This window comes from Gopherus evgoodei, chromosome 6 (assembly GCF_007399415.2).
Source record: "Gopherus evgoodei ecotype Sinaloan lineage chromosome 6, rGopEvg1_v1.p, whole genome shotgun sequence".
NCBI classification, from domain to species: Eukaryota; Metazoa; Chordata; order Testudines; family Testudinidae; genus Gopherus; species Gopherus evgoodei.
Window position 1 is genome coordinate 85,263,192 of NC_044327.1, and position 27,607 is coordinate 85,290,798.

Genomic DNA, 27,607 nt, shown 5'->3' on the forward strand with positions numbered 1-27,607 from the left:
AGCCGCGGGCTGTCTCTCCCCTGCCCCCGACGAGGCACGCAAGGCAGCCTGTGTCGCTCTGCGCCTATTCAGCGCTCTTGGCACGGAGCGGGAAGTAACAGCCGAAAGGAAGCGCCATGGTCCGGCCCTTAAACGTCATAGCCGCCGTGTGCCAGAACATGGGCATCGGGAAGAACGGAGACCTCCCTTGGCCCCCACTCAGGTACTGCGGCCCGGGCCCCTTCGGCCGAGAGCTGCGCAAATGGACTGCAAGTCCTAGCGCGTGGTGCTGCGCGTGCCCACGGGTCGGGTGCTGCTGAAGGGGGCGTGGCCAGCCGGGATGTGTCGGCTGCGGGGAGGGGGCTGTTGGCGCCGCCGCGCAGGACAGGGGAGGTTCAGCGGGACTGCGTGGGCCCTTTGGGTGTCTGAAACCAGACAGGTGAGTAGCAGCAGAACAGGGGCCATTTGCTGGGCTGCGGGTCTCCTGCAGGAAACGAGCGTGATGGGTCTCAGGCGCGTTCCTAGCAGTTCGGGGCACGGGGCTGGATTACTTACTTCCCCAGGACTTCGGGCGCAAAGGTCCCGTTTCAGGCATGGCTGTACGCAGCCTTGCACGATTGCTTTCTATGCATCTGTCATAAACCTAAATGAATCGAGGACTTCTGCGTGGTACCTCAGGGGCAATAAATGTGCTTACATTCATTTAAAATTCACTTACATTCTTTGTTTATTATCAACAAAAGAAATCCAAACACATTTTTCTGAGTAAACCTACATTGTGATTTTTTTTTCTTGTTCTACTGATAGGAATGAGTTTAAGTATTTTCAGAGAATGACCACGACAACCACTGTAGAAGGTAATATTTATGTTTTCACTTTTTATGCTTCTACTTATTAAAATTAGTTTCTGTGATGTCACTAAATTGAAAAGATTAGTAACTTTCCTGTCTATATTGCCTTTATTTTTGTTTTAGTATAAAATAAGTTAATACATGTATCTTTTCATATTACTGTTATATAGCTATTTACACTGATCATGTCTACTCTGTGTCTTGCATTGAACCAAGTATACTTAACAAATAAGTATGTCTGTCTACTCAGTGCACATGCTGGATTGAGATAAATGTTCATAATGGGTTTTTTTTGAGAATGTAATTTGACTGGAAGAGTGAAATTCTAATAATTTGCAAATTACAAAGCATAATTAAGCTATAAAAATAGGTAGTTTTTCATCTTGCTTTTACCTACCTGTTAATAAAAGTAGAAATGGAACTATTTAGTTTATTGCAGACTGTAACACTTTTTATAGTCAGAAAAAGTTTGCTTCCTTTTCTCTAAATCAAAATGGAGGACTATTGCTTTTAGGAAACTAGCACTGAGTGGTGGGATTGCATCATTATGCAGGTCTGGCATGATGAGCAGTGGCTGCAGAACTTTGGGATGCAGAAAGCCACCTTCCAGGAACTGTGTGCGGCACAAGGACATCAAAATGAGAGCCGCTTTCTTGGTGGAGAAGTTCAAGGCGATCACTGTGTGGAAGTTGGCAGCTCCAGACTGCTATTGGTCAGTTGCGAATCAGTTTGGAGTTAGAAAGTTGACCATTGGGGCTGCATTAACGCAAGTGTGCAGAGCCATTGATGGCATCCTGCTGTGAAAGACTGTGACTCTTGGCAATGTGCATGAAACAGTGAATGGCTTTGCAGCAGTGGGATTCCCTAATTGTGATGGGCCGATAGATGACACACACATTCCAGTGGACGGGCATGGATGGTGTCCCTAGCCTCTGTTTGCCAGAAACTGGGAATGAGTGACAGGGAATGGGTCGTTTGATGATTACCTGTTTTGTTCATTCCCTCTGGGGCACTTAGCATTGGCCACTGTTGGTAGACAGGATACTGGGCTAGATGAACTTTTGGTCTGACCCAGTATGGCTGTTCTTATGTAAAACTTTTTAAACTGAATATTCAAAAAAAATTCTATATAATATTGGGCTGAATATCAAAATTGCATAATTGTTATGGCACAGATTTTTTTTATACATGCCTTTTTTAGGATTTATTTAAAAAAAGAAAAAAGGTTCTTCTACTTGACCCCACTACTTTGGTGTGTCATCACATTTAGGAATCTTGGTTCAGATTGGAGTGTATGCCAGAACCATATTAAAGATGGCATGCTGTGATTTCTGAAAAGGTTGTGCAAAAATTATATTGCTCTGTGAGCAATGCCAGCTAACTCATTATTAGGAAACTTTCGACCTTCTTAACTGGATAAACCCAGGTCAGTTGTATGTTGTTGTTTTTTTATTCCCCATAGATGTTGATTGTGTAGAGTCTGTTTCTAAACTGACAATGCTAGTTACATATGTATATAAATTTCTAAAAATGTGTGATGAATTACACTTACATGGCTAACTTTTCAGAAGTCATTAAACTTTACACAGTAAACTGCTTACTGCTTTAAAGTCCTAACCATCTCATTTTGTTTAGTGGTTTGGATTGTATGAACAACTGAATGAGTTAAATTACAAAGTATTTAATCCACAGGTCCCCAAACGTTGGAATGCGCTCCTGTAGGGGGTTGCGGAGGAATGTTCGGGGGCGCAGCAGGGCACGGGCCAGCACCCAGTGGGGGAGGGGAGGGAGCGCTACCTGGTCCCAGCCACAGCTCCCTTTCCCCGTCCACGGCCCTGGGTGGGGGACACAACCATGAAAAGTTTGGGGACCACTGATCTAATCCCTTTTTTGAAAAAGCTCTTATTTCCATAGCTCATTTTCCCTCTGAGAGACTTCCTTACATCCTTGTAATACACTTCTTTTTTAAGGGCTTGTCTACACAAAAGGGGGGTTATTGTGAAGCTTTTGCTGTGCATCTGGTAAAGCACTGTATGCAAACTACACCAACAGCGTGCACATGGAAAGCCCATTCCATTTTTTCAGTTTGCATTGTGTGTTCATATGGTGGTGGCTTTCTGCAAATTGAGGGTGTTGTGCTTTCAGAGGGTATCCCATGGTCTGTTGCTTCATTACAGCATGCATCCTGGGACTGTTTTCACTGTGAGTCAGAAAGACTCCTAGCTCAAAGCTGCATAAAATGGCTGCCACCATGGGGCACCCAGAACAGAAGCTAGCAAGTTAACACAATAATAATTAGTAAATTGTAAAGATAGGTAGTTACAAGCTGAAGTTCCCCCCGGAGTATCTGCCTCTTCAGTCCTGTTTTGGGCTTCTGGCTGGGACTTGGGCTTGGCCAATGCACAGCAAGAATTGGGTTGGGTTTCAACCTGTTGTGCATCAGAGTCCTGAGTCCCAGACGATCCTGACTTTCAGGAGACAACTCCTCTCCATCCTCGTCCTGCTCATCCTCCAGTGATTATTGCCAGTCTTCTTCAAGTTGGGGCAGGGAAGAGACCTGTCAGGAGGATCCACAAACTGTCTGGGGTGGGTGGCTGTATAATTGTGTGAAATCCAGTCCAGTTATTCATAAAATGGACAGGTCACATATCCCCTGCCTAATATTTTCCTTGCATCCCTGATTTTAATGTAGATCCTCTTGAACTGCTTGCTCTTTGTTCAGCACTGATAGGTGCCCCAGCCATGACCCCTCACAGACATCTGCTTTGCAATATCCACAAACAGGCTTTATTACAGTAGGTGGCCACAAGATCTTCTTGCACTGATGCTTCTCCCCAGATGGTTGTGAGATCCATGGTCTCAGCACAGCTACAAGCAGCAGCATCTTGTTGTGTTTGTGGCTTAAAATTGCTGTAGTATCACAAGAATGCTGAAATACTCAAACCCAGGACCAAATGGGCCAAATCTGGCCCCATGTGTCAGCTTTTAAATGAGGTCGTGGATTTCCCTGGGAACTTGACACCAGAGCAGGCGAAGGCATACGTGTCAGCAGATAGGTCAGTAACAGTCAACCTCAAAGCAGTGTGGAATAGTCATTGGAGGCATGTAAATAGTGATGTGCAGTTGTTGCCTGCACACAAACAACAGGCCAAACTAATTCAATTTGCAGCAAACTTAGTCCACTTTGCAAGAGGATTCCAGAATGCAGTAAGTGCAGAGTCGATGCACTATGATACATTGTGTCACATATATGCTAGTGTTTTAGATGCAGATTAACTCCACTTGGAACTAGTGCAAAACTTCCATGTAGTCAAGCCCTGTTGTACTCCTTTAGAAACATCCTAATATCTAATGTTAATTGAGAGAGGTTTCCTTGCTGTAAATCTAATTTAAAGATATTGCAACAAATTTTACTTGATGTTTTCATTCTTGTAAATTTGCCCAACTATGATGGAATGTTCTTGAACAGTGTTCCTTTTAAAGTTATAAATGCATGACCATAAGCCTAAATCCACCCCCTTTCATCTCATAGTGCAATAGTTGCACATCTTGGCATGACGTAATTAAGATACATATTGATATGTATCTTTCTATTTTGTTTTCATTGTTGTAAAGAGAAACCTCAAAGTAAAATGCATGGCTTATTAGATTTCAAAATGAAAGTATTAATTGGCAGGAGGGAGGGGGAGATGCATACTGGTTCAAGAGTTTATACAAAATAGCATTATCACTTGTAGCTGGGGTCCCAGATCTTAAAAAAAGAGAGTTTCCAAACAAGTAAGAAGCTTTATCTTTACCAGCATTATTGTGCTTGTGTGTAGCTTCAGTTTACACCTAATTTTATGCATGACTGCCAGTACTTTCATATGTACACTTTAGTTTTACACAGTGAATCATGGAGTGGTGGTGGTCTACCAAGCTAGTACACTAAATGCTGGTGTGAATGGTCTCATTTTTGCCACTAACATTTTTAAATGGTGTTGTTAAGTTTGACACAAAGTCCAGCTTTCTAAACAGTCCGATTTAGTTTCAGGTTGTAGGTGAGTTTGTCTCCTAGGTTGCACTAGCTCTGAAATGTTTGTAGTGGCAAAATCGTTTTTCTATAATTTAGTGGGATGTGTAGATCCTACATTTTTAGGGAAAGAAATATTTCACATGCTTTTAAGTTTAAATATCACATACTGAACATGTTAAAATTTGTTTCTAGTGAAAAGAACCAGCGTTCCAGGAAGTTAGGGCCAGATCAAAGCAGCCACGAAGCTGTTCTCTTTTATATAGTATGGATATTCTGTTAATTATAAGTCATACAGTTATATTTAAAACTTACATTTTTTGTTCGGCTTTTTAAAAGAGTGCATACCAAGGCCTTGATCCTCCAAACACTTATGTATGTTACTTTATTCACATGAACAATCACAGGATCCACGCCTAAGTTTGATCTTTTACTTACATTTAGTCTTGCCAATGTTTAAAATTTGCACTTAAACATATTAACTGTTTAAATAAACTTCAAAGGAGATTGAGGAGATAAATCCACTAGATGTCACTAAACTACCACCTCTGATTCTGTACTAAGTTGAAACAGTTTTTAAAAAAAGTTTTGTATATTACACAGGTAAACAGAATGTGGTGATAATGGGTAAGAGGACCTGGTTCTCAATTCCTGAGGAGAATCGTCCCTTAAAAGACAGAATTAATATAGTGCTTAGCAGAGAGCTCAGGTAAGTACAGATCCTGATGATCTCTTAAGTAAATGATAATCAGGTTAACTTTGATTACTATTTGTGTAGTGTTTCATAACTTAATGTTGGAGTAATACAACTATGAAGTGTCTGTCTTAAATTACCTGGAGTCATTTGTAAAATAACATTTTTTGGAGTGGGTGAGATAAACAGAACATGCAGCCTGTCTCTCATGTTCCTCATATAAAACAACTTCTGCTAAGTTACCTATAGTCAATCTTGTTGATTTGTGTAGAAAATCCTTTTTTGTGTTTGCCTGTCTATCTGGCCATCCTAAGATTCTGAGCTTCTTGAGGCAGGGACCACCCCTTTTTGTATGTCTGAAAAGAACTTAATGTGGACATTACTTCTTCTGTTGTATATAGACTTTCATACCACATATCACCATGGTACCACAAATCATAGAAGATTAGGGTTGGAAGAGACCTCAGGAGACCATGTAGGGAAATAAAGATAACTCTGCCTGATAAAGTAATTTTAAGAGTGATAATTTTGATATTCAGTTATGTATATTAAGGAAGTTTCTCTGTAACTATTGGTGGTCCCGAGTGCTAACTTTGTGTACCTGTTCCAAAAGGTGCTAGCAAAAGTTGAAAGATTCCCCCAATTTTCTTGTGTCTAATGACTAAAATGTATGAAGTGCAAGATATGATCAAACTTCAGACTTACCTCATTGTACAAGAACCGAGTAGCATGTCAGTAGCAAAAGTTTCAAAATTACTTGGCCCTTAAAGTTCAAGAATTTTCCTCCACCTGATCCTCACTTGTTTGATAAATGTGACTTATTATAGGTGCCGACTTCCTCAGTTCCCGGGTGGTGCTTGACCCCCATTCCTCCCCTTCTCTCAAACCCTATTCCTGCCCCTGTCCTCCTCCTCGCGCCTCCTGCACGCCACTGAACAGCTGATGAAGGGACGTGCTGGGAAGGAGGGGAAGGCGCTGACCCACTGGGCTGCTGGTGGGTGTTGAGCACATACAGTTTTGTTTTTTTTTCCTGTCAGTGCTCCAGCCCCAGTGCACCCACAGGGTCAGCACCTATGACTCTCATACTTTTCCTTCAGTCAGCTTTCTGATACTTGTATTAAGATTAGTTCTTCTTCAAGTAATTGCACATGTCCATTCCACCATAGATCTTTAGTCTGATCAGTTTTAAATTTCAGTAGTGGAGCTACACTTCCATCTCCGGGGTTTAAATCATGTTATTCATGTAGCAAATTGATGCCAGTGAGTGACCCACACCCCAGCTGCCTGAAATGCTTGAGAAAATCCCATGTGAGTGATGTGTCACATTTGCAAAGGATTTAAGACTAACTCAGAGAAGGACAGAGTAGCCACCCTTAAGTGTCTTCATATAGAGTCAGCATTCCATCTATCCTTAGTGCTGTCCTTTTCAGACCAGGCATCAGATACATAAGAGTTTGTCTGACTGCTCTGCCTGAGTTGTCTGTCATTGGAGCTGAGAAAGAGGCACAAGATTTCTGGGGACTTGGTACCTAACTCAGCAATATCATCACTACTGAACCCTCCCTAAAGGCAAGAATTCCTGGAGGGACTGTAAGAGGAGGCACCCCTCAGAATATTCTTAATTTAAGAAAAGGAAGTTGTTAACCTGTGCCAGCTCCATTTAGATGGACTCCTGAAGTATTCACTGTAGCTTCTTCAGGCTATCTTCTGGAGAAACTGCAAGCCCAAGAGACTATGCTGGTACAGTTGACACTGGAATGGTACGCAGCTACTAGAGAGCTACTTAACTTCTCAATATTGGTTCTAGTGGTGCAGGAAGGCTTCCAGCTGGTTCTGGTAATTAGGCTTTCAGCCTTCAGGCTTCTGAAGCTTGCAGTGCCATTGCAATTGACTCTTTCCTTGCCTCATAAAACAGTACTGTCAGGAAGAGGGAAGCCAGCTATGATTTCCCTGGTACTACTAATCTCTAGAGTCAGGCTCACTCTCTCTGTTGTCAATGAGTTCTGCCCCTCTGTTATCAGAGGTCTGAATCTTCATTCTCTTCATACACCACAGGTTGGGTCTTATGTGTCTCAACCTAGGTACAGTGTGCATTCTCCATCTGAGACTTATGTGCCATGGGTCTTAAAGCAGCCACCTGCCAAGGAGCAATGGCCTGGTTAAGAATGGAACCCAGCACCATGTCAGAGGCCTTTTGGACCCTATGCAATTTTCCCCCCAACCTGCCAGGTCATCTCTTCATCCACCTCAGTCTATCTCCTTGGGTGCACGATGAGTGCATCAGCACCAGAAATAACATCTTCCAGTAGTTGATACCAGAACTGGTACTGAGCAAGTAGAAGACATTCCAGCAGTTCCTCCAGCACATGAAATAGAGCAATTGTAGTCTCAGCATCCATCTGCATCATCTTACTCATCACCAGATGAGGCTGTAGAGGCAATGAGTGACTCTTCCACATCAGGAGATTATAGCACTCACCGGGACTTATTAAACAGATTGGGCACTACTAATCGATGAGGCAGTTTTGGAGCCAATCAAGGTATTACAACAGACCCCATCTTCCCTCCCCACTCTGTAGCAAAAAAAAGGCAGAGAGGAGATACTCTGTCCATTCTAAGGGTTTTGAATATCTGTACAGATAGACTCTTCCAGGCTCTTTAGTAGTTGCCATAGCTAATGCATTGGAGAGGCAAGGACACCAGCATCAACTCTAAAAGGGCAAGATTCAAAGATGTTAGACCTTTTTGGTTGAAAACTTTATTCTGCAGCAGATCTGTGGGTTAGCATTGCAAATCAACAGGAATGTCTAGGTCAGTATGACTTCATCTTGTCGGATAACATGTTGAAGTCTAAAGACAGATTACCTGACAACTGCAGACAGGAATTCATTGTGATTATGGACATGGGCAAGCTAGTGGCCAGAGCAGCTCTTCAGGCCAGCTTGGCTGCAGCTGACTCTGTGACTCAAGTCATGGCATCTACCGTAACTATGAGAAGGTGTTTGCGACTGCGGTCTTCTGGTCGCCTGCCAGAAGTTCAGCAGCAGAGACACCAGAACAGGGTGGTCCATGGGGCCATGGCCCTCCCACTTTTGAAAGTGGATGGGCCTGGCCCTGCCCCCAAGCTCAGCAGGAACCTGACCCAGGTAAGAGAGACCCAGGGAGCCCAGGCAGCTATGGACCCTCCACTTGCCTGGGGTGGGGGGCGCCTGAGAGCAGCTCATGTCCCCAACCCCTACCCAGGGCAGATAGAGGGTCCATGGCTTCCCACAGCTGCCCGGAAAGTTTTTACCATGGCCCAGCTGCGCGGCTTCTGCTCCCAAGGCCAGGCCAGGTGCTAGAGCTCGGTCAGGGTAAGAGCCATGCAGGCAACTATGGGGAGTTGTGGACTCTACATCTGCCTTGGGCAGGGCACATGGGGTGGGGACTGCTCTCAGTCTCCCCTTTATCCCCCACCCCAGGCAGATTACCCAGGCTCCCTGACCCAGCTCTGGCTTCTGGCTTGGTTGGGGGAACAGGGCCTCAGGGGAAAAAGGAGGAGTAGGAGGCGGGGCCACAGAGGGAGAGGGGCCTCATTTCCCCCACACACACACACACTTACTTTTTAGGAAGAATCCATCACTCCTGTTCAGCAGACCATCCAAGACCTCCCATATGAAGGAACTTTCCTTTTTTTGGACAAAGCAGTTGATAGGCTCGATAGCCTAAAAGATTCAGAAGTGATTCAGAAGTCATTTGCAAGGCAACCACCACCACCTTCATCTCCTGCAGCAGCTTGTTAGTCCAAACAAGGGGTTTTGACATGTTGGTTAAGGACAGACTACCAGGCCCCAGAGTGCCATCTGCTCATGCCATCCTATTTGCTAATCATTTATCCTGCTTCCTAAGGGCTTGGTCCCATATCACTTTAGATCTGAGAATCTTAAGCACGGTGGATTTGATCAAAGACTCCACATACACCTGCATACTCTCTGTGCCAATCAAAGAAAGAGCCCATATGTCTGGTGACTCTGTCAGCTTGTTTTCTGTAAGAAGAAACTGTGAATATGGACTCAAGGAAAGATCCTTCATCGCTGGACTATCTGAATTCTTACAGAGTAAAGTAACTGAACAAGAAGACTGAGATCCCCAGAGTTATTCTGAGTAGCCCTGAGAGACTTTTTAGAAACTGGAACTATAGACTTTGACTCACCTATACATATATTTTACATGATTTAACCTCTCAATAACTGTTATTTCTTTTTCTTAGCTAATAAGCCTGTAGTTAGTTTACTACAGAATTGACCTACCAGTGTTATCTTTGGTGTAGATCTAGGATGCAACTTGACCTGAGTGAGTCTCTGGTCTCTTGGGACTGGGAATAACCTAGAATAATTTATTTATTTTATTTTATTTTTGTATAAGTGACCATTTTTCACATAGTCCAGCTTGCCTGGGTGCCAAGATATAGTCCCCTTAGATATTCCAGTCTGTGACTCCATCATAAGACTATTGTAGTACTTTGGGTGTTGACATTTGTTACTGGGTTTGTGAAATGTAATTACAGAACATGCCACCAGTTTGGGATGTCTGCCCTCCTTTTGACAGTCTGCCCTGCTGTAGGCATTCATACTCTGAGCCACTCCAGACATTGTGACAATGGCTATCCTAGTTTCCATTATTTCTTCACTGGAGCAAGGGGACTGATACTCTGCCCACGACTTGAAAGACACTTACTTTCATGTAGCGAACCACCAGAAGTCTTTCAGATTCATGCTAAATGGGATCCACTACCAATTTACAGTGCTTCCATTTAGTCTGTTGGTAGCTCCTTGTTTTTTTATAAAATGCATGGAAGTGATAGCAGTATTCCTTCAAAAGTCAGGGGGGCAACATGTTCCCTTACCTGGACAACTGGCTAGGGAGAGGCCAGTCCAAGTTTCAAGTAATGTCTAGAATAGCCCTTGTCCGATGCACTGGGTGTCCTAGTCAATGTGGACAAATCAATTCTGAATCCAGTACAGAGAACAGAATTTATCAGAGCAGTCCTAAGCTCTACAAAGGCCAAAGCTTTTCTACTGCAATCAAGGTTTGAAACATTGTGGAGCTTAGTTCTGGAACTAAAAACACATCCTATCACTAAAGTATGCAGCTGCCTCAGGTTCCTAGGTACATGCTGCCATGTGCCCTACGTAGTGCAGTATGCCAGACTACACTCAGAAAGCTACAAGGATGGCTAGCTTCAGTGTATTCAGCACGCAGTCATCACTTAGACATAGTGGTTCTAGTACCACTACTAATCTTGTCTTCTCGGGACTGGTGGATAGACCATCTGCAAGTATGTATGGGGGATGTTCCCTTTGCTTCCCTGCAACCAGCACTTAGCTTAGTCACAGATGCATTGTCCCTGGGTTGGGGAGCACACATGGAAGGAGGAGTCCTATTACCTGCAAAAATTTTCTGTTATGCGTACACTCTGGGGCAGTGGTCTCCAACCTTTTTCATCTGGCAGGCACCAGACAATGAGCCACGGAGGAGCATGGCAGCGGATGAGCATCCACCGAAATTCCGCCAAGCGGCAACATCAATAGGCGTCACCGCCAACAAGCAGAATCATCCACAGGGGTCGCTACCAAAATATCGCTGAAAATCAGTGGCATTTCGGCTGCGATGCTTCTGGATGATGCAGCTTGTCAGCGGCATTTCGGTGGATGTTGGTCTGCTGGCCAGTATGCGGGCACACTTAGACGCCTTGGTGGGCACCATGGCGTCTGCGGGCACCGCATTGGGGACCCCTGCTCTAGGGGCTCCCTCCTTACCCTGTTCCTAGGGTTCAGGGCATAACCTATGGGTTTGCAGGACCTTTTACCAGTGAAAAAGCCTTACACAGAAATATCCTTATCCTCTACTTATTAACAATTACCAAGTAGAATACACATGCTAAGCATACAATGCTATGCTCACCAATCCTAATCGGGCAGGCAGACTTTCCCTGTTAGCCAGTCAAGGTCAGTCTGGATTCTGTTTGCTGCATGTCATGGTTGTGCAGAGGATTCTTAGCAGCTTTGATCTTAGGCTGTGTCTTAGAGGTGAGTTCTTCTTCTTCTTCCAGGACTTTCCTTCTTCTTATTCTCTGTTCCTTCTGCTGGTCTCCTCCTTGGGACCCAGTTTTATATAGTGAAACTTGAGTCCTGCTTAGCTATACCTTAACCAGTCATTTTACTAAAATATTACTAAACAATTCTCTAACAATCCTAACATATTGTAAAACAGTTCTTTAACCATTGTACCCCACCACCTTAATTGATTTATACCTAGCAAAATTAATTATCTAACAGAAACAATCAAAAAAACAGAGATCATACAGACAAATAAATAGAGAAGTGGGGACCATAAAGACAAAACAATAAAGAAATGAGGATTTCACAACCATAACTATTGATAAGTGACTTCTTGCCAGACAGAATGCTATCAAACTAAGTTTTCTTTAACCATTTTAAGATCTGTTTCTTTATCTGGTGATGGTGGGTGCTAGTAGGATAGGATCATCTTAACAGCCCAATATTACATTGTTTTAATGTAATTTAGATGGAATGTGAAGATGAGACTTGCTGCTTCTCACCTAATGGCTGCTTCTCTCCTAATGTGGCTACAGGAAAAGGCCCTATCTGGACAGTCCCTGCAGTCTCAGGGTCTTCAGTCTTCCCAAGCCCTGAAGGCTCATATAAACATCAGAGACTTGGGAGCAGTCCATCTTGCGAGCCTGACCTTTCTTCCACATTTCAAGGAACAGAGTTACTGTGTTGTCTGTCTGTTAATACTAGCAGATTATGTGTTATGTGACTAGACAAGGAGGGTATTCCACTCAGTTGTGTGAGGAGGTTATCCTCTGGTGGGAGTTTTACATAGTTGGCTCCGTTCACCTCAGAGCTGCTTACCTTCCAGGGGTGCAGAATACGCTCGTAGACCAGATGAGCAGGTCCTTCTCCTGTCACTATGAGCAGCAATTATGGCTAGACGTGGCCAGATCCATCTTCTGGCCCTAAGTGACTCACCAAGTGGGCCTGTTTGCAACAGGGACCAGTAGAAAGTTCCAACACTTCTGTTCCGCTGGGAGGTGTCACAGCCCAGGTTTATTGACAGGTGCATTTCTGCAGCCCTGGAGGAACACCTTACTATATGCCTTCTGTCTAATTATTTTACTGCCCAAAGTCTTGTCCAAGATCAAACAGGGCCATGGTCACCTTATACTTATAGCACCAGAGTAGCCTTGGCCCTGCTAACCTTGTCAGTCAGACCTCCGCTGGCATGATTTCCCAGGACTATGGCCACCTCCTCCACCTCAACCTGCAGGCTCTCCACTTGACAGGCTGGATGTTTCATGGCTAAGCCTACGTTTTAGTCATGGGTATTTTTAGTAAAAGTCATGGATAGGTCATGGGCAGTAAACCAGAATTCACGGACCACGACCTGGGGAGGGGAGCAGCTGTGGGGGGCGTTGGCCCTGGGGATGCTGGCGCTCGGAGGGGGCGCCACAGGTGCTTGGGGGCACGGAGAGGGTTGACAGGAATGGGGCAGGTTCCCAACCCATCTCCTGGGAAGTGGCAACCTCCAGCTCTTAGCTCCATGTGCTGCCTACACTCCACCCCAAGCCCCGGTTCTGCAGCTCTCAGTGGCTGGGAACTGCAGCCAGTGCCTGCAGGCTGGGGGCAGCATGTGGAGCTAGGAACTAAGGAAGGGGAGCCCCCCCCAACACCCCAATCCCCTGCCCTGAGCCCCCCTCACACCCAAATTCCTGCTGCTGGAGGATAGGGGCAAGGGCTGAAGACTGCCCCAGCAGCAGCCAGTGCAACTGGCCCAGGGTCTGCCCAAGCTGCTCAGGCAGCTCCCAGGCCAGCCACATGGGCTGCTGCAGAAGTCAAAGGTCACGGCAAGTCATGGAATCCGTGACAAACACAGAGCCTTATTCAGGGTAACACCATTAGAAATGGCTTGCAAAAAGTACTTATAAATAGTAGAAAGCCTTCAATTAGGACAGGGGATCCCAAACTTGGTTTGCTGCTTGTTTGGAGTAAGCGTCTGGTGGGCCACAAGACGCTTTGTTTATCGGAGCGTCCACAGGTACGGCCACCTGCAGCTCCCAGTGGCTGGAGTTCTGAACCTAAAACATCATAGTCTAGCAGTTAGCACTGTCAAGGTTCATCTGGCAACTATTTCAGCTTTCTGTCTGTTGGTGAACAACAAATCCCCAACATCCCCTCACTATCAGGTTTTTGAAAGGCCTGGAAGAATATTCTTACAGGTACAAGAACATATTCTCCCATGGGAGCTGAACCTGGTGTTAGCAAACTTAATGGGACCATCATTTAAACCACTCTCGCTCATTCTCTACTTCCCCTGTCTGTGAAGGTGGCAATTTTGATCAGAATTACCTCGGCAAGAAGACAGCTCTGATTTCAGAGTGCCCCTATGCAGTCTTCTATAAGGACAGGGTTTACTTTTGCTTTCACACTAAGTTCCTGACAAAAGTGGTTTCCAACTCTCACATTAATCAGGCAATCTATTTGCCAACTTTCTTCCGAAAGCCTCATGCTCAGAGAGATGAAGAAAAGTTCCGCTCATTAGACATCAGAAGAGTTTTAGCCTTTTATCTGGACCAGACTAAATCATTTAGATCATCACCTTTGTTCATTGTGGTGGTGGACAGAAGGAAATGCCACAAGTATCTGTTCAGAGGACTTCCTCCTAGATTTCTTTGTGTATTCATTTGTGTTACCAGTTGGCTAATGTCACTCCACCAGTTGGAATGCTTGCCTATTCAACTAGGGCACATGCAGCATCTGCAGCTTTTCTGGCACAAGTTCCTATTCTGGACATTTGCAAAGTAGCAACTTGGTCATCAGTAGACATATTTGCTTTTCATTACGCTATAGCCCATCAGTCCAGGAACAGTAAGATTCAGGCCTTTTGTTCTACAGTCACTGTTCAAAAAGACTGCAGATCCACCTCCAGATCAATCTGCTTGTGAATCACCTACAGTGGAACAAATGTTTGTAATCAGTTGAAGAAGAAATGGTTAACTACCTTTTCATAACTTGTTCTGTTGAAATGTGTTGCATGTGTCCATTTCACAACCCACCTTCCTTCCCATCTCTGTTGAAGTCTGTATGGCAGGCAGAAACTGAGGGATGGGGAGGGTGTTAGGGACAGCTCCACTCTTTTTATACTTTATATCTTCATGCAGAGATGCACAGCAGCAGAGGGCACTCAAGGCACCCTGGCAGGTAACAGAGCGGGAGGGGAATCTGTCAGTCATGCACTGGGCATACACTCACCTGCAGTAGAATGAATGTGTGCAACACATCTCAAAAAACAGCTAGTAAGCATTTATTATCCCACATAACATGGTTATGCTAGTTCCAACACACAAGAGGACAGCCTAATTGTTGTCCATAATGTTACTTTATATAAGAGAGAGAGGTTAGGGTATTACCAGGAACCAGAGAAACTAATTTTATTCCCAGTCACATACAAATCTTTGTAATAAAGGGTACTGGATTGCTTAATGAGATAGAGGTGAAGTTCTTGCCTATGCCACCAGTTCCAGTCCAGGCCAACTGCAAAGGACTTCATGCTGCAGTTTGTAATATATAGGCAGATTGCTGTGCTCACGTGGAGCCCCATTGAAATCAGTGGGTATCCATATGGGTTCAGCAGTCCATCTTCATACTATACAGGGATTGCGAGATCAGTGTCAAAAGGTGTTAACCTCTGAGAATTACTTAATGTCCCACGTCATAAATTTAATTTTAACCCCATTCTCAGGGAACAGGTATTCAGTGTTTCTCAGTCTCACGTGCATACATCATTATAATTGGCATTAATTGGCCAACTTATTACCCAGGTCTGGGCCTGGAAACTATTTTACTCTCATACCCCTGGAGCTGGCCCCTCTGGAACATTGTTAGTGGGACAGTCATGGTTCTGCACCTGTTCTGTGGATGACCTCAATATCCAGAGCAGTCAATTCAGCGCTCTTCATATGTGCATTCTTGAATTCACTTTAACTTATTATATGTGTATGTCAAATCTACATGCAGACATTTTGAGCCTTCTCATACTCTCTGTAGTTCCTGCATTTAATCACATTTCTGTAGTTTGACTGCTTGGTAATTTGATTGCTTGTGTTACTTTTTCTGGGGTTTTCTTTTTCTATTTAGTTTTCTTTCTTTTGAGGTAGTAATAGCGTTTAAGGGGAAACCTATACTTCTAGTTTCTCAGAGCCTTGCTCCATGCTTCTCTTAAGCTACCACACTCCCTAGTGACAAGCAACTCCCCTTTTAACAACAGATGTTAACTTGTGAACATCCATAACCAGAAGCCAATAAATGTAAACGTCTTGCAGGTTGGATAATTCTTCACAACTTTCTCCACTCTTCCCAATTTTGAGATATTCTATTAATGTATTTCCCTACCCTGCTCAGTAGAGCCAAATAAAAGTAAACTGTAACATGTCCAAACACTCTTGAAATTATGCACTTCACATTGTAAACGCTATTCATAGTAAATTGAAGCCAAAATAAAGTAGAAAGGAATCTCACTGGGGAAATGTGTAATGTAGATTAGAGTTTCTCCTAAAGTGATGAGGATGTTTATTCATTTTGCATATAGCAGTCAGTGAAGTTAATTTTTGCAGCTGCTAGAGCCATGTTCTATTGTTATGTTTTTCTATGCAAAGATTGTTGTTGTTTGGGGGGGGCAAGAGGGTTAATTGTTTTCATAACTAAGGAGACAGGAAGTGCCTTAAACCAGAGTCAAAAACCTTTTTTTTTTTCTTTTTTTTTTTTTTAAAGACCAAAATTGTTAAAACAGTTCAAGAGACAGGACTAGTGTTTGAGAGAACATGTTAACTACAGGAAATCTGGTAGATAGGCCACCCAAACTATAAAGAGTAGAAGCAGGGAGAAAGTATGTTTTCATCTAATTATAGCTACATTACACTGTGCTGCCCGTAACTGGGTTAAGCAATGTCACACACCTGCTCCTAGACCTACAGCATTTAAAAATTTCAGAAATCATCCAAAATTTTAAACTTTCTCAAGAGGATAGCCTATTCAGTATTGCATCCCCATCAGCCATTGTACCAGTCTACAAAGGGAGGGCCCGATCATGCTCTTCAACAAAAAACAAACAAAAGCACCTGGACATACACGTACAACCCTAGTGTGTTACACAATTCTGTTTTGTTTATGGGCATTTCACTAGAACAGTGGCTCTCAACCTTTCCAGACTATTGTATCCCTTTCAGGAAGCTGATTTGTCTTGCGTATTCCCAAGTAACACCTCTCTTAAAAACAACTTGGTTACAAAAATCAGACACAAATATACAAAAGTGTCTTAAGCATTATTACTGAAAAATTGCTTACTTTTTCCTTTTTACCAAATTATAAAATCAATTGGAATAAAAATATTATACTTACATTTCAATGTATAGTATGTAGAACAGCATAAACAAGTCATTGTATGAAATTTTAGTTTGTACTGACTTCACTAGTGCTTTTTATGTAGCCTCTTGTAAAACTAGACAAGTGTCTAGATGAGTCGATGTTCCCCCTGGAAGACCTCTGCATACCCACAGGGATACACATACCCCTAGTTGAAAACCACTGGGCTAGAACAAAAACTGGTGGAAAATATTGCAAGAAAACATTTTACATTGATTTACATTATACATTTTTTCTAAAATAGCCAAATACCTGAACAGACCTGATTTATATTAATAGAGTTGTGCACATTGACAGAAGTTTGTAATACCTGAAATATTTTAAAAGCTAAATTGTTCGGGCATAGCTTCAAATCTGCAGGTAAAGACTGCAGATCCAGTTAAATAGAAGTTCAGATTAGCATTGTCATGTTTGGGAGGAAAGCAAAATTAAAGTAACTGGGTTTTTTTGACAGGGGGTAGAGAAAGGGGGCTGTTGTGTGTCTAGCTTCATTATGAAAAGCGTTCTTTTAGTAGGAGTGAGGTTGAAACAGAAGTCTGGTAGTTTAATTAGACTTATCAATCTAAGTCTCTTGTTTTTAAAAAACAAAATCAGGAGTCCTTGTGGCACCTTAGAGACTAACAGATTTATTTGGGCATAGGCTTTCATGGGCACAAGGACCCCTCATTTTTTTGCTGATACAGACTAACACAGCTACCACTGAAATAAGTCTTTTGTGTTATTTAAATATTCAATATAAAATTTAAGCCCCATAATTTACAATACAACTTAATTAGTTGTTTGTTAAAATAAAATGCTGATTGGTAATGCAGAAGATTCTATTCCACTGTATGATGGAAACTTTTAATTAGACTTTTTTTTTTTTAAATAAGTTTATCTTGTTGCTAAAGATTGTGTTACATGTGAAATGTATTTGGACATGTTTATAAACAGAAATTTAGACAAAATATAAAGTAGCTACTTAATTTACACTAACTATCACAAACTCTGTTTTTCTAGGGAACCCCCAAAAGGAGCACATTATCTTGCCAAAAGTCTGGATGATGCTTTAGTTCTTCTGGACTCACCAGAGTTAAAAAGTAAGATAGACATGGTTTGGATCATCGGAGGTAGTTCCATTTATAAGGTACAGTTGGAACACTAAATTAATACTCTTAAAATGGTATTGTGGGACCATGAGAGGCGGGAGCCAGATGACTCAGCACTTATCTCACACATATAATAACTTGTTGTATTGATCAAGTACTTATGACAGGACTAGCATTGGGGATGCTCAAACCCGTATTGGCTGGCTCCAACTGGACAGGCAGCAACTAGCAACAAACTCTCAAGTGTTGACCTTTTTATACCTTATTTATCAGACCTATGACTGTGGCCACTATTTCTCGAATCCTTTCCTTTGCTAAAACCAGTTAGAACCATCTTTGATAACTGGGGCCTCTTCTTCAAAGACTTTCCTTCTATCTTAGCAGCCATATTCCAGGTCCAGTATTTGCAATCAAACATACCATCTTTCAAGGCCTTTCCAAAACTGCTACACAGCTGCATTTTACACAAACTGCAAAGCATATATACACGTTTAGCTAAATTAATTTAACCATTTACATATACTTATCTAATCCTACAGCTGGGCTGCAGAAAATGGCCCTGCAGTTGAAGCTCATGGACACTAGAAGGTACTGTGGACCTGTATGTGAGCAAAAGGGTATCTGGGAAAGCAGTGAGGGGGCAAAAGAGATGATAATGGAGAAGAAAGTGAGGGGTGTACCTAGCGTCCTCCACCTAACAACCAGCTATGCCCCTTGCAGACACTCCCATCCCAAGCCACTCATCTTTCCCCAGTCACACCTCCTTTACCATCATCAGCTTCCTCTGGACACTCACTCTCTCCACACGTCCACCCCCATCCTCTGCTTCTCACTAAAGCTATATAACCATCTCTAGTGAACATCCCTATAAACCAAGCTACTCACAATCACTGAGCTTCCCCCATCCCCATTTTCTCTCTCCTCCCCCTTGACATTCCCTTCCACAAACTTAGCTTTTTCATACTCCCCTCTTATCCCATTTTTCATCTATTCACCTCACACATCCATTTGTGCCCTCTTCCCACCTAAGTACTCACCTACTTTCCAGACACTTTTCAGTACCCACCCACTTACTACATTTGCCAAATTTTTTGAAAGTCCATTTCTTATCCTGACAACTGTTTGGGGCAAAGTGTATTGAACTAAAGCTTAAGTTTAGGATCATATACAAATTATTTACAAATAATTCAGTGTGCTAATTGTCATATTTATAACTATTATGCACCAAGTGTTGCACATGGGGCTGCACAAAACTTGAACAGCTATAAACAGACACCAAACCCCCTTAGAGACACAAAGTAGGGACCAGCACAGCTGCAATTAAACTGCATACAACAATCCCCATTCTCAGGAGGCTGTGGAGTAGGAAAGAGAGAGAACATTTCCTTTCCCTGTCAGCAGGGAGGTGTTTGAAAGTTTTCAGACACCCTTTTAACCAGATGATGTGAAAGAGGACCCCTTTCCAGGATCCTGTTATGAATCACAACAGCCTTCTGTTTCCTAGCAGCTAGGATTAATGGGGAGCTGGGCTTCTTGCAAGGCCTTCGGCAGGATTTCTGATAACTCACAAACACACATTCACTTTTTTGTATTTTCCTCTAGCTAGTAGATTTAGTCTCATAATGGTTTTGAGCATGGAAAAAATTATCACTGATCATCAATTCTAGGTCTATGTTCTGCCAGCCTCAGTGTGTTTACAAAAAGATTTTTCTTGAACCCCTTCGCTATAACTGATTAAAGTAAATTTATATCTTTTCTCTGTAATGGAGAGAAGGTGTCATTAAGTTCTTATGCTTCAGACTGCAGATCCCTGCAGTCCCCCAGGAGCTGCCTTTAGCTCCCCAGCTCTCTGCCTGCCAGCTGCTTGCTGTCTTCTGCCTTCTGCCTGCAAGGCAGCCTGTTCTCCTCAAGCTGTAGGGAGTGACTAAAGGTGCTTTGCTCCCCAGCCCTTCTTATATGGGCAAGTCCATCCCTGACTGACTGCTCCTTGCAGCCCCTCTCTGATTGGCTGCCTCCTGCACAGCCTCCCTACGGCTCTATTAACCCCTTATAGGCCAGTTTGGGGCATCTGCCTTACTACAGAGAGAAAGACAAAGTTCTGAAATCAAAAATACTGGGCCTGCTGGATGTCCAATTGCATTCTAACAAGTATAGCCCCTATCCAGAGGGAAAAAAGAAAATACCCAACACAGTCCTCAACATCTTGGTGTCCTTGCCACAAGACACTGATGAACAGACTTCTCAATACACATTAGATAGTGTGACAGCTTATTCCAGAGAGAAAGGCTTAAAAGAGAAGGCAGTGCTCTCATTCCATCTTCTGAATACCAAGATAACAAAGGTCAGTCTGGAGACACCAGAAACATCCTCGTTCTCTCCTACACCAGCCTTTTCAGTATTCCAGGAAGAAAGGAATGGAAAGTTAGGAATCTGGCTCCCATTCAGCTTTTATAGCCCTTGGCTTGACAGGCCAGCAAGTGTTGCCAATCCTCAGGCCAGCATCAGGCCTTTTCCATCAGCCCTAATCTGCTTCCCTTGATTGTAGCTGACTGGACAGAGACTAATTAGGTGCTTTTTCACCAGCACCCTGCTACCCACTCACCCAGCAACAAAACTAAAAAACAATGACTATATGACTAACGTCCTCGCTTGTCTTGCATACAAGACTCTCTTGCCCAGTTTCAGTATTACTGTATAGGTCAAACAGCTTTAACTTGATAGAGGGAAGTTACTTTAAAGCCTCTCAAGATTAAACATTTAAAATACAAGTTGTTTAATTTTATATATGGTCTGTTCTCAGGCTATTTCTGTCAGAAAACCACAGCAGCCAAACAGTCAAGGATGTTTCCTACGTAATAACTTTCATGTATTATTTGATTACATTTTGGAAAATGTATTGTTAATATGGCAACAGAAGAAAATGGGAAGGCTTACTGTACTTGGTGGGAAGATTGTATTTTGGATTTTTGTTGTTGTTTTAATTAGGCTGTGATAATGGAAATAAAAGTTTTAATACATAACACCTTTGGCAAGAGTGGATAATTTTCTGCAATGAGCTTTGAACAGGAAAACTCTAAATGTGTACATATTTCTTGTATTTATTTTAAACTAGTAAGTGGATCAGTTTTTTGTTTGGTTTTCATTAAAGATTCTCTTTTGTAATGCTCTTAGACTTGAATCCTAGTAACACTGTGCTGTGGCTTCTAAAAAGACGTATTATCCAGTATTCACATATCCAGGTGTCAATATAAATATTTATGTAACAAGTAATTCAAAATGGCAAATATTATATTTTTGGATTAATTAATAAGCATCCATTCATACTTGCGTATTGTAGCAAGTCTCTTGCATATGATTAACTACCTTTAACTGAGCACTTGTTGACTAGCTATACAGGTTGGCTGGTTCTGAAGCCCTTGTGTGTTGTAAATGCCATATTTGCTAAGCTTCAAGTTTCAATACACAATAAGGCTCTTCTTTCCTTTGGGGGGAAGAAAAAGCTTAATAACTTGCATTACTATCTTTACAGATAGATTAGAGGTTTTTTCCTTATATTAACATTTTAAAATGAATATTTTCTTTTCTTTCTAGGGTTTTATACCACATAGCATCATAATATCTGAGCATTTTACAGATTTTAAACAGAAATACATGGCATCTGTTTCTCTCTCTCTCTCTCTCTCTCTCTCTCTCTATTTTCTCTGTGTGGAGAGAAACTTATTTAATTTCTGTGCTTATTGTGGGCAAAAAACTAGGTTATAAAAGTGCCTTTTGTTTTTGAGGTGGAGAGGTTCTTTTTGTTCTGATATATCCCAGCTGTGAGATCCACAGTTATGGGACAGCTGCAGAGAAAGCTCTGTTTCCTATGTTTATTAGCCACACTTTTGTGGTTGACAATTCTATTGTTCCAGTAGATCTTCTGTCAAAGAACATCATCCAGAAGTTGATATGGTCACCAAAGAAGGTTGGGCCATTTACAAAGAGGGCTTCAGAACTCAGGACTGAAGTCTCAGACTTTACACTGCTTAGTGGGGAGCCAATATAAAAAGCGGAGCACTTAGTTCTTGTATCCTCTATAGACTTTGTTGCTAAGCAGGTGAACTTGTATAGCTTGAACTCCTTGAAACCTTTCTAAGGCCGACAATTCCATCCTTAGGTATATTGCACTGTAGCAATCAAACCCATAGATCATGAATGTGTGTTTCACAATAGCCAGTCTGATAAGGGATTTTGCACTTCTTAGATAGGCATAGATGGAAGAGTGCCTTTTTCATAAGCACAGCTATTTGTGTATCCATTATCAGTGAGGAATGGAAATCTAATGTCCTGTGTAATACAGGAGATCTGACTGGATGATTATAATGGTTCTTTCTGCCTTAAATCTATGGAAAAACTCTGAGGCTCCAGGTGTATGCAACAATCTGAAGGTAGGCAAATTTGATGGAGGTTGGTGTTACGGTGGCAGTGTTACTTTTTTGCACCAGAATTACCTTTGTCTTACATAGGGTTAGTTTCAGACAGCTGCTGCTTATGCAGATGCTGATGAATCCTGGCACTTGGATAGCTGGAAAATATTGTTTACCTCATTTTATTTCTGGCATCTGAATTCATGTGGATGTAACTTACCCTTGTGGCTTCAAGTAGATGTAGTAGGCTGAATGAGATGATGGAAGTGGAAGAACAATTTCCCCCTCATGACCCGCTACGTGTAGTCTGAGAGAAGGGATTGAAACCATTTTAGTGCAGTCCTCCTAATACCTCTTCTATACATGATATCTTCATTCCAGTTGATGGTACTAAATGCCCAAGATCCAGTATTTTAAGAATGGATCAGAACCCCAGTCTGTACGCAACAGTAGCTCATCTATCAGCATGACAAGTGCTGCTGTGGTCTTGTCTCAGCCACAAACTAGATTGGGGGAGGGGGTTACAATATTAACGGTAGACAGATGGAGTTATTTATTACTGTTTAAAAGCTGTATTTTCTTTTGTAGGCAGGTCTGTTTAAATAGTTGAGATTTCTCCAGTATTCTTTGGTGGTAGGTTTTAGATGGCTAACAGTATCCTTTTACATACTTTAGAAAAACAGAGTGAAACCTTGCAGTATATTTTTTAAACAAAGCCTTCTAACATGGAAAGAGTCACAAAAATATAGGACTGGAAGGGACCTTGATAGGAATGTAGTTATATATTCATGTTATCCAAAACAACCTGGCAGTGCTTATTCTTATGAATGAACATATTGGCTTGACCCTCTCCTGGAAAAAATGATGAAGGCAAAGGTTAGTATGAGTCAGAGATGCAATCGCAAATCATGTAAATATAAAAGGCTTTTAAATTTCCTTTTCAAAAGGTACTTTCTGAGATGGTAGAGGAAGATTTAGAAGACTGTTCTTTGAAGAGTAGTGGGGGAACTTTGAATGAGTGTACCAATATTTCTGTTTTGGCAGAATGAGCACCTTTCTAGCAATAGATAATTGGCCAATAATTTATAGAATCTTTCTTGCTAGATAGGGCCCTCCCAAATTCATGGTCCATTTTTGTAAATTTCACAGTAATAGTATTTTTAAAATCTTAAATGTCATGGTTTCAGATATTTAAATCTTAAATTTCACTGTGTTGTAACAAAACATGCATATATATTTAAAAACAACAAAATATAAACATGTAAAGCCCTTCAGACTCAGCGTTTTACAAACTGGGAGTCCCAAACCAAAAGAGGGGTTGCAAGGCTACTGGGAGGAGGGGTCATGGTATTGCCACCCTTACTTCTTCACAACCTTAAGAGCGGAGTGGCTGGAGAGCAGCAGCTGCTGGCCAGGTGCCCAGCTTTGAAGGCAGCGTAGAAGTAAGGGTGGCAGTACCATGACCCCCTACAGTAGCCTTGTGACCTCATTGTGGGTTGAGACCCCCAGTTTGAGAAATGTTATATGCTTTTACCCTATAGTACAGGGTACTTTTATAACAGAGGGTAGAGAACCAGATTTCATGGTTTGTGATAAGTGTTTCCTGGCTGTGAATTGGGTAGAGCTCTAGTGATAGAGCAGTGGTTCTCAAACTTTTGTACTGGTGACCACTTTCACATAGCAAGTCTCTGAATGCAACCCCCCCCCTTATAAGTTAAAAACCACTTTAATATATTTAACACCATTATAAATGCTGCCTACAAATCCAGCTTTGGGGTAGAGGCTGACAGCTCACAGCTCTCCCCCCCCACCCCCGTAATAACTTCATGACCCCCTGAGGGGTCTCAACCACCAGTTTGAGAATGCCTGTGGTAGAGGATTCCAGTTGTGGATAGCATATGTAGTGGAACTCATGGAGTTTTGCTGTGCAGGGGTGGGTGGGCACACTGTGCACTGTCTTTTGTCGCTACTGGATCAAAAGCAATAGGACCTAGTGCAGATTTCCACCTCAGTCACTCACTTCAGTTACTGCAACTTGATGGGAGGATTTTTTAGTGCCAACTCACACAGTTATCACAAACGTTGTGGTATTGATAGTTACTAAAAGGTCCAACTTTTGCAGACAAATGTTTACATGAGAATCCAAGCTTTCATGTATTTTTAAAGTTATTTTCAAACCCTCATAGGTGTAGAAAACAGTTTGAAAATGTGACCCAACTACATCTTATCGTCTCAAAAATCAAAAGGCAAACGAAGAGAATTTTTTATTTTTTAAAGTCTCATGATTTTTGAATGTTTGGAGTTGGCAATAGGAAGGCTAACTCAGGAATAAATCTCTCAGATACTTGTATTTTGTTTTACATTGTCAGCAGAAGTAAGGGAAGTGAGGTAGGTGTGACTGATTCTTTCTGTCCCCACATGCCACCTGGAACTGGGTTATCACTGAGTCCTCTGTCTCATGAGCCTGGACTCCCTTTCACACTGTGCTGCTGTGACAAGCTGCGAAGCCCTCCAAGTTTGCCCTCACCCAAACATCCATAGGCAGGGGCCACACCCAGCTATGTTCATGAACACTGGGCAAGTGACTGCATGAACCAACAATAGAGAGGCTCCAGCCAAAATACTTCCAGTTCCCCAGACTAGGACCCCAGGGACATACCATCCTGCCCTGGTCAAAAACCTGGCTAGTATGAGTTCATTACCCAGTCCACCGCTTCTACAAAGGTAAGTGGCCATGCACCACCCTTGTTCCTGAGCTGAGATTTTTCCCCAAGCACTTCACCCAAACCAAACTGTTTTAGTTAAATATATATAAAACAGATGTATTAATTACAGAAAGATAGATTTCAAGTGATAAAGTAAATTACCATAAGAGATAAAAACGCAATCTAAGCCTAATATACATGATAGGATTTGAATCAAGCAGTATCTCACCCTGTTAAAAAGCAGTTTGCTGACATTTCATACACAGGCAGGGCTTTCTTCTTTCCTGCCTAGGACCAGTACTCTCCCTCTCCACACCCTCCCCCCAGTTCAGTCTTTTTTCCTGTAATATTTTCAACTGTTGTGTTGTAGGGAGAGTGAGGTCCCCTCATGTTGTCACTTCCCCCTTTTACATTTTCTTCCAACTTGCTGGAAAGCGCTTTTGCTGTGATCTGGGTCAAACAGTCTCCACTGTGTAGTGCTATCTCTGAGAGGTTTCTATTGTATCCAGTTCCTGGGGTAATCCTTGTGAATAGGTATTTCCTCAGTAGACCATCAGCAGTGTTTGGCCTTTTTATTGTGTATCTGAAAGGCTGCTTGTGGGTGTTCCCAACCTCACAACATGTTTCAGTAGCACATACATAGCAAAACTTTAACTTCATATACAATGATAGCACATACAACTTAATAGGATATTAATGTTCAACAGATCAAGACTTTTAGAATGATACCTTCTTCACAGGGCATGCTTTGTTCAAAACAAAATCATAATTATATCACCATGGTGAATATGGGGGGAAGTGTGTTTCTTTGGGGCACAGAGTGTCACAGTAGGTATTATCACCATTTAAAAATGAGACTGGGATGAAAAATTAATTACTTGCCAAAGATCACACTTTAAACTGGATGGAGCCAGAAATAGAACTAAAATTTCCTGACTGCCAGTCCCATAATCACAATACACTAAAGACTCTTAAGTTTCATCTGTATACAGTGTGAGAATTTTTCACAGTAACTGTATAGGGAACCATAAAATGTTGCCATTCTAAAACTCTGATCTCTTGGTTCTTTTTGGACATTACACTGGGGAGGTTTGGTGCAGATACTAAGGACAAGAATGTGGAAAAATGGCAAAGAAAAGTACCATTTGTAATGAGAAATCTACTGGATACTTGATTAAACTTTTATTTATATATAAGTTTAACTAAAAATAATTCTCAATCAAAATCTACATTTAAAATCTCCATGACAAAAACAATCCTCTGTATTGCCTAGTTGTGGTGTTGTAGAAAGAAACTAAAATTTTAACCCTTTGTTTTGGTTTTTCAGGCCGCAATGGAGAAGCCAGTTCACCAGCGATTGTTTGTGACAAGAATTTTGCATGAGTTTGAAAGTGACACATTTTTTCCAGAAATTGATTTGGAGAAATACAAACAGCTCCCAGAGTAAGTATCAAGATACATTAATAATCTGGTATGATTCATCTTCAAATAGCAGAAAAATGAGAGACTTCAGAATTAACTTTGAATTATTTTTTAATTTCATTTAGGGCCATGTTCTGCTCTCATTTACTGCTATGTACATTTTCAATAATTTTTTTTATTTGAATAGTATGGCCTAGAAAGAATATGCAATGTCTAAGGGAAAACAGGTTTAATTCAAAAGAATTAATTAATGGAGTCATTGTCCAATGTAGTAAAAACAAATTAAGGCTCCAATCCTATAGCCAAAAATGTAAGCCTAAGGAGACTGCTCACCTATGTAAAGTCACACATATGTGTAAATCTTTGCAGAATTAGGACCTTAATTTGTTTCACCCCATTTGACAGAAAAACACCCTCCAGTTGTCTCTAAGGGCTTGTCTTCAGTTCCATGTTAGCTTGAGCTGTAACTCAAGTTTTGCTCCTAACAACTCCTGTCCACAGAATCTCTCCTTCAAATTAAGTGGTTCTTTAAGATGGATCTATCTGGATTGTTTGGAGGAGCAGGGATGTGGTTGAAGCTCAAGTACTGCTGATGCTGGAGCTAGCAATGCAGTTGAGATGCAACACCTTGAATTTATCTGCTGCTAAATCCAATCATTCTGTTACTAATCATATCAATTGCTAAAAAAATTGATATGTAATCACCATTTCCATATTATGGGTGATGTTTTGGTTTTCAGACTTTTCCAGTTTGTTAGAAGTGTTGCAGATGATAGTCTATGAAATTATAGGGAGTTGTTTTTTTTCCTCCCCTCCCCAGATATCCAGGAGTCCCTGCTGATGTCCAGGAAGAGAATGGCATCCAGTACAAATATGAAGTGTATGAAAAAACTGTTTAGACATAGTTAATGTGAGGTTTATTGCACTAATGCATAGTGTCAACATACATTAAAAGTTTCATTATTTA

At 41.9% G+C, this 27,607-nt stretch overlaps 1 protein-coding gene across 3 annotated transcripts; it reads left to right on the forward strand.

Annotated features, from left to right (window-relative positions):
* DHFR (dihydrofolate reductase) lies at positions 1–27,607 on the forward strand. Of its 3 annotated transcripts, XM_030566346.1 has the most exons (7): positions 161–202; positions 787–836; positions 1,384–1,542; positions 5,446–5,551; positions 18,019–18,145; positions 26,546–26,661; positions 27,461–27,607. In XM_030566346.1, exons 4-7 carry the CDS (start codon positions 5,466–5,468, stop codon positions 27,537–27,539), a joined length of 408 nt encoding a protein of 135 aa, XP_030422206.1. In that variant the 5' UTR covers positions 161–202; positions 787–836; positions 1,384–1,542; positions 5,446–5,465; the 3' UTR covers positions 27,540–27,607. The 3 variants fall into 3 exon arrangements, with proteins under 3 accessions (XP_030422204.1, XP_030422206.1, XP_030422205.1); XM_030566344.1 differs by lacking the exon at positions 1,384–1,542 and having other exon boundaries at positions 1–202; XM_030566345.1 differs by lacking the exons at positions 161–202; positions 1,384–1,542 and adding an exon at positions 314–418.

Coding starts and splice junctions, on each gene's coding strand:
- DHFR (XM_030566344.1), top strand. CDS start 117: ATGGTCCGGCCCTTAAACGTCATAGCCGCCGTGTGCCAGAACATGGGC. Junction 5,552..18,018: donor GTGCTTAGCAGAGAGCTCAG/GTAAGTACAGAT, acceptor CTGTTTTTCTAG/GGAACCCCCAAAAGGAGCAC. Junction 26,662..27,460: donor AAATACAAACAGCTCCCAGA/GTAAGTATCAAG, acceptor TCCCCTCCCCAG/ATATCCAGGAGTCCCTGCTG.